Source organism: Epargyreus clarus, unplaced genomic scaffold (assembly GCF_041222505.1).
Source record: "Epargyreus clarus isolate Ecla_fem2 unplaced genomic scaffold, WU_Ecla_fem_2.2 ptg000022l, whole genome shotgun sequence".
NCBI lineage: Eukaryota > Metazoa > Arthropoda > Insecta > Lepidoptera > Hesperiidae > Epargyreus > Epargyreus clarus.
In genome coordinates, this window is record NW_027332229.1 from 1716207 (window position 1) to 1723621 (window position 7415).

At 32.2% G+C, this 7415-nt stretch overlaps 1 protein-coding gene and 1 long non-coding RNA gene across 2 annotated transcripts; both read left to right on the forward strand.

Annotated features, from left to right (window-relative positions):
- Positions 1-1272: 1272 nt before the first annotated feature.
- Positions 1273-3272, forward strand: LOC140751313 (uncharacterized; the record flags this gene model as incomplete). The annotated part of the gene is made up of 4 exons (XM_073085223.1): positions 1273-1543; positions 1793-2205; positions 2367-2449; positions 2566-3272. A coding segment is annotated over exon 4 (639 nt), but the record flags the coding sequence as incomplete, so codon positions are not given.
- Positions 3273-3281: 9 nt separating this feature from the next.
- Positions 3282-6758, forward strand: LOC140751315 (uncharacterized). The gene is made up of 2 exons (XR_012103292.1): positions 3282-3884; positions 4236-6758. It is a non-coding gene; the product is annotated as an uncharacterized LOC140751315 (long non-coding RNA).
- Positions 6759-7415: the final 657 nt, after the last annotated feature.

Consider the following 7415-nt stretch of genomic DNA (forward strand, 5'->3'; position numbering starts at 1 on the left):
CTAGTACAATGGACTAGATTACACTCCATCTAGAATTTTAAAAGAAATAACATCTAATCCTCAAAAATTAACTTATGTGCGTAAAAGAGAAAAGCAAGTTGGAAAATTGTTAACTTCGGAAGAACATATCAACGCCAGAAAAAGGGTCTGGTACTTAACTGGCGCAGTTGGTAGGATACTTGCGGATAGTTTCGTCCGAAAGACGCAAAACCGCCCGTGTGGCTTTCTAGTTAACTCATTACTGTTCTATGGCGCGGCTCTCCTTTCAGATTAAATTAATTATGGCTTAACCAGACAGGCAACAATTAAAACCAAAAAGGTTCCAGATTGAACTTGCAACAACTGCGCAGGGAAAGATTGGTTCAGAGATTTTACGACAAACCGTAATCTCGGTTTGAGAACCCCAGCAGCAAGCAGTTTATCCAGATAAACCAGCTTTAATAAAAAAAGTTACTGATTTCTCCGAAAACCTCAAAGTTTGAGAAAAATACCAATTTGAAGCTCATAACATCCAAAACTGTGATGAGGCAGGGTATACGATTGTACAGGTGTGTCCCAAAGTAATAGCGAGTAAGCATGTGTCAAGTAGGACAAGTTATTTCAGTTAAATGTGGCAGTCTTGTGACCGTTTGCGTCGCCATGGACGCTTTGGGAAATGTTATTCCTAGCTTTGGAACATGTTAACACAGTAAAGTACTCGTAAGATTATTTAAAATTAAAATAAAACTTTTTGACCTCGGGTTAAAAATTAGAGTATTTGTATCTGATATGGGATCAGATTTATTGAACGCAGCCAGAAAATGGGGAATTTCCGTAGAAAAAACTTATTTCACTATTAAAAATTAAATCTTTTGCCTTAAAGTTTGACGTTGTCAAACTGACATTAAATTTAAGAGGGTTATGAGGGGTAGTAGAGTATAAGCCTGCTCGTAAAGTGATTTATATATCTAACCAGGGGGGTTAAACTTCCATACAAAAACCAGACTCAAAAATTTGTATAGAAACTAGCGCCACCTTACTGTCAGGGGCACAATTATATTTGTATTTTTTTCCGTTTTAACACTAGATGGCGTAATAAGAGTCAAATATAAAAAATAATATTAATATATAAAAACAAATATTTTTAATTAATTATTATTAAAATAAATGCTAATTTACATATTATTTTTACAATATTATTTTATTATATTTTATTTATTTATTTATTTTAATGGCAACATTTTCCTATAAAACTAAAATAGGACGTCAAAATTCAAAACTTTTAAAACGTTTTCTCTGCTCTGGGTGCTTCGGAAGTTTCGCTGGTATTTTGTGTTGGAAAATTTCTACGACTTGGCTTTGTTTATACGGACTCTGTTATTCTAGTATATTTGACCACTTGGCTTTGAAATTGGATACCGATAACTGCTTTCACGACTTACTTTGGCGAGAAACCTGGACGTTTGTTTGCTCACGATTTCGGATTTATAACTGAATAAGAGACTTAAACTTATCATGCCCGAGAAGTCTCGATTAAAATGCTATTTTGGGTGCATCATCGATGGTAAGTATCAACAAGCCTTCTTTAAGATACCAGCTAGTAACTCATGATAAGATAAATTTATATATTACTTTAAAGTTAAATTTACAGCCACAAAAATACATCGCAATCTATCTTTTGTCTTTATATGTTAGAAAAGGAAAAGAAAAATAATGCGATAATTATTTAATGAACGATTTTTAGACTTACCATTAGTATATGAGGTATAATGTACATAAAATTAACATATGTTATATTTGTGACTACTTTCAGGCCCATTGCACCATTTCCCTAATCCACATAGTGAAAAAGAAGAAGATATTAACAAATTTAATGCTTGGAAAGCAGTGCTAGATGTACCAACCCAAGAAAAAAAGAAAACATATATATATACAATCAGATTAGGTTGTGTTATAGACATTTTCTGGAATGTTATCAGCTGCCTAGCCGTCGTTTGACGAAGAATGCTGTGCCAACTTTAAACTTGGGTAAGAGTGTTTTATTATGACTTGAACAAACTATATTCTATCATTGAGCATAAATTTATATGAATAATAATATGAAACATATATTCATTAACTCTGCTAAACTTTCAGCGAAAGAAACATTACCACACCAGGTAGCACCCTCTATCATCCTTGACATGGAACCTACTACATCTGGCATCACTATTTCTGGACCGACAGGTTAGTACATCATTTAATTTCATACCTATGATAAGACTGCTCATATGTAACATGCACTTTTTTGTATCATATTATAATATCTTTAAAATAATTAGTCTTTAAATTCATGGCCATATTATAGTATAATATTCTAAGCCTAATTATTAATAATATATTTTTAGAACCACATGAGGTGACCACACATGAACAGAGACCATGTGCTGACAACCCTATACCATCATCTGCTACTTCAAACGTGTCATTGGTAAGTAAAGTAAATAAATCATTAAAATTGTAAGCAATGTCCAACCTCAAACAAAACTAATTTATACTATTATTCACCGCATTGTATTAAAACCTACTTGTAAATCTGTCTTTCAGGTCAAAAATGGAAATGTCAACATGGAAACAATAAATTTTCTAAGAAATTAACAGAAAAACTAGAAAAAATGACTATGAAGTATAAAACTCAAAAAAATAAAATAGAAGCAGCCAAAAAATTATCATTAAATAAAGCTTTTCTGAAAATTATTGAAAAATTACCAGAAAATGCAAAAATTTTTACAAAGTTACAAATGAAAAGTACTTTGAAATCGAGAGGAAGACGATTTACGATGAATGAAAAAATAATGGCCTTAACAATTTTAAAACAAAGTCCAAAAGCATATAAATTATTATATAAAATGTTTACTCTGCTATCAAAACGATGCTTGCAAACAATGCTGAAGACATTTAATTTAAAACCCGGTATCAACAATAATATTTTGATGGGCTTAAAAAATATAGTGAAGAATCTTTCCCATGAGAAGAAGCTAGTAAACATTTTATTTGATGAAATTTCACTGGCACCTGGAATAGAATTTGTTTCGTCACTAGGAAAAATTATCGGGTTTGAAGACTTAGGACACCAAAGAAAGAGAAGTCTGGCTGATCATGCACTTGTGTTTATGATTAAAGGCATAAAAACTAAATGTAAACAGCCCATTTGTTTTACCTTTTGTAAAGGAACCACTAAGGCAGTTGATTTAAAAAAAATACTAAAAAATATTATAATGGAGATCAATGCGACTGGATTAAAAGTTGTAGCTACTATACTGCCCTGCTAAGCGCAAAAGCGGTATCTCAAAAAAAATCGTAAAATTGATTTTTATGCCATCGGATAGCTTTAAAAAATACGCATCTACTGGACTAAGCCATTTAGCACTATCTTGTTCAAAACGTATGAAAAAACCTTAAGAAAGATTTTTCTATCTCAGTTTTACCATATATCACTAAGGGTGTTAGAGGTATATTAATATTACGTAGGCAACCAGCCGCAAATTTAAATATCGCTAAAATTCTTAAATAAATACACAACTTTTGCTTAGCCGATAAGCGGTAAGTAGGATGAGTAAAATCAGTAATGAGTTACCGCTATAATGCTTAGTATTTTAATGCTTGCATAATACGCAAATTGTTTTGAATTAGTGAGATACGGTTGCAATAGCAAAATTAAATTAGCCCTTATGGTTTTACTGGATAAGATCGAATTTCTAATACATTTTACAGTGATTTATCCCTGCCCTTGGCAAATTCGTTCGCAAATTCGTGTCATAACTTGTTTGTTTTTGTTGTGAAGAGGTCATGATATTTGTGCAAAATTAAGAAAAAAACTGTAAATTAAGGTGCTTAATGGGGTAACTTCATACATTGACATTCAGGTAAGTCCTATTAAATATTATTTTAGCATTTTGTAACCATAATCATTGCAAAATTAGAAATTTTGTGTTAAACTTTCTTGCGGTTGGCGTGCGCGCCCTCGTACGCATTCGTACTTAGCAAAATTGACCTTGATCTACCAGAACATAAAGTACATTATTTTTAATCATATTTTCCCAGCCATACGGTTATTGTTGTTCCGATGATAATAAGTTGATTTGCACTTTACATTACGTAAGTGCAATATTTTAATTTATTTCCCAAATATATAATTTGTATTATGTTTGTTAAAGATAACTAAACGTTTTTGATGAATAAAATAATTCAGTTATACTTATTAAATATTGTTACAGATAAACCATGTCGCAAAGAAATACGAAAATGATGATGCTTTTAGCACAAAAAAATAAGGCGTTGAGGGAAAAGTTTAAGGAATCCAAACAATTACAACGTAATATTAAAACGATCGATCCCGACTTTTTTCCTACTAGTGATTCAGATGATGATCCCGCATTTTCAAGATTCAACAGTGCTGATCAATTACTAGCTCCGATTCTTCCTTCCTCAAATGGTTTCGACTTTGAAGATTCACATTTTTTATCGGGTCCGTGTACATCAAACGTTGATTATTTCGCTATGCATCAGGATGATCAAAACACAGAAATCGGGAATAACAACAAATCCCCTAACTCGTTGATCACATTGACAACTGTGCCAATTATTGAACATAATGATTTAAGTGACATATCATCGCCAGGCTTTTGTTTTAATACACACAACATACACAATGTTTTTAATTGCGGTAATCCAGAACCTTTGATCACAGATACTATTGAAGATCAACAAAGATCCTGTATTTTTCAAGATGATACAGAAAAAATATTGATAACTGCTTCCGATAATACTATTTGCACTTCTGAATCTCTTAGGAATAATTCAAATGTGATAAGTGTTCAATACGAAAAATCTGTTGAGAATTCATCTCAAGGACACGAAGTGACACCAAATGATAATCTTAGGGACACCGAGAATCTGACACAAAACGAGATAGCTGATGGAAATACACATAATCTTACAACTTATACTAAGGCCGGTACAATTAGGAAAAGAAAAAAACACGACCAACCTCTCAAAGTCAGAAATGAAGTGAAAAAAAGTGAGATTAGAGAGAAACATAACGTTAAACCACCCTGTCCTGCTTCATGCAAAAAGCAGTGTATCCAAAATATATCGGAAGAGCAGCGAAAAATTATAAATGAGAGCTTCTGGAGTTTGAATGACAAAGAGAGGAAGGCTTATATGCTGCATCACACCTCAGCTAAATCTGTGAAACAAAGAACAGTAACAAGATTTGAATCAGAGGAGTACAGAAAAAAAGTAAGCTACAGTTATTCACTTAAGGACGTGCTCGGTACAAAGTATGGAGTATGTAAAACCTTCTTTTTGACAACTTTGGGCTACAAATCATCTAATGACAAACCTTTACATACGGCTTTGGCCAATTCTAACGACACGGTTGCACCACCAGTAGACAAAAGACTGGGAGCTACTCCTCACAATAAAATTGAATCTACTCCTATTAAGGAACATATAATGAGCTTTGAGCCGAGTATATCTCATTACAGGCGTGAACACGCTCCCAATCGCTTATACTTACCCAGTGATTTGACAATCAGTGCGATGCATAAAGACTTTTTAGAAAAAAATCCGTCTTGCAAAGTATCTTACGATAAATATCGAGAAGTAGTCGCAGAATTAAATATTTCTTTTGTAAAGCTTGGCCACGAAGAGTGTGAGGACTGTGAAGAGTTCCGTTTACACGATGATACACATACCAAAGAAAACCTTAAAGAAGACTGTCTAGGTTGCACGAAGTGGAAAAGTCATAACAAACGGGCATACATGTCCAGAGAGCAGTATAAATTAGACAGTGAGCTAAATGAAACTGATACTGTTGTATATTCTGCTGATTTACAAAAAGTTATCATGCTGCCCAGGATAGACATGTTCAAAACTGCTATTTTTACTCATAGGATAGTGGTTTACAACGAAAGTTTCGTGCCAACTGGTCAAGGCCGAAAAGATTTGAGTGTTTTTCCTGTACTATGGTATGAAGGGTTGTTTGGACGTTCCAAAGCCGAAATTATAAGTGCATACTATCAATTTTTTATTTTTCATCGGGATAAAAAAAATATCATACTATGGGTTGATAATTGTTCCTCCCAGAACAAAAACTGGACGTTTTTTTCTTTCTTAATTTATATTATAAATTCTAAGGATATCAACGCCGACAAGATTGTCATCAAATATTTTGAATCCGGCCACACCTTTATGTCAGCTGATAGTTTCCATCATAGGGTAGAGCTGTCCATAAAACGCATGAAAAACAAAATTTATGATTTCGCAGATTTTTCTCAGGCAGTTAGCACTGCAGGAAAAAATGTAAAACTTAAAGAGATGAACATGCAAGACTTTTATGACTGGGATGATTATACCACACAATATGCACTGTCTCGAATTAAACCGCGTCCATATGTCAGCGAAATGGTTGAAGTTGAAGTTAAAAGAGGCAGTTTTGATATCACCTACAAAACAGGATTCGATCAAAATGCAATTACTGCTAGCATTATAGGAAAAAAAATTTTAAAAAGTCATGTCTTGCCTCCACCAAAAAAGAAAACTGCTCCGGAAGGAATTTCAAGAAACAAAAAAGAAAATATTTTGAAATCTTTTCAAAATATAATACCACAAAATAGAATGTCCTTTTGGAGAGAACTCCCTACTTTTGACTACTAAAATTCCTTCCAAAAACCGTTTGTTTTTAAATATTTTTTTATGTAATTTCAAATTTTAATAATAAAAAAACGTTATATATATACTTTAATTGTTTTTTTTTTCAAATAATACATATTTTATTCGATAGAAAATACATTCCTTTTTGTATACACACATGTTTGAGAAGAGCTAACGAAAAAGCGGTATCTCAATTTTAATTCTATAGTTTACTAAGCGGTGTAACCGTATCTCATGAATAAAGTACATTATTATACATTTTTGATAATTTAACTAATGTGATAACAAATACACCCTATATAATATATAAATAATATTTAACAAATAAAAAAAAACTATACATAAAGTATATATATAACTATTTTTACATAACTTCAATTATCTCAAAACTCGCTTTCTTTGAGTTACCGCTTTTGCGCTTAGTTGGGCAGTATATGTGACCAAGCCACAACAAATATAAAAGTAATAAGAGAACTAAAAACTTTAACCAAAGAAAAATATTTAAGAGAAGGAAAGGAATATAATTCATGTTCTTTTGAAATTGAAAATGAAAAAAAATTCCTTTGTTTGATACCCCACACCTCCTTAAAGGGATAAGGAACAACCTATTAATAAAAAATGCCAGATTTGTTCAAATTGGTAAAATAAAATGGGCAAAATGGGAACACATAAAAATGTTGTTTGACATGGATGATGGAGATGATGAACTTAAATTATTAAATAAAATAACAGAAATGCAT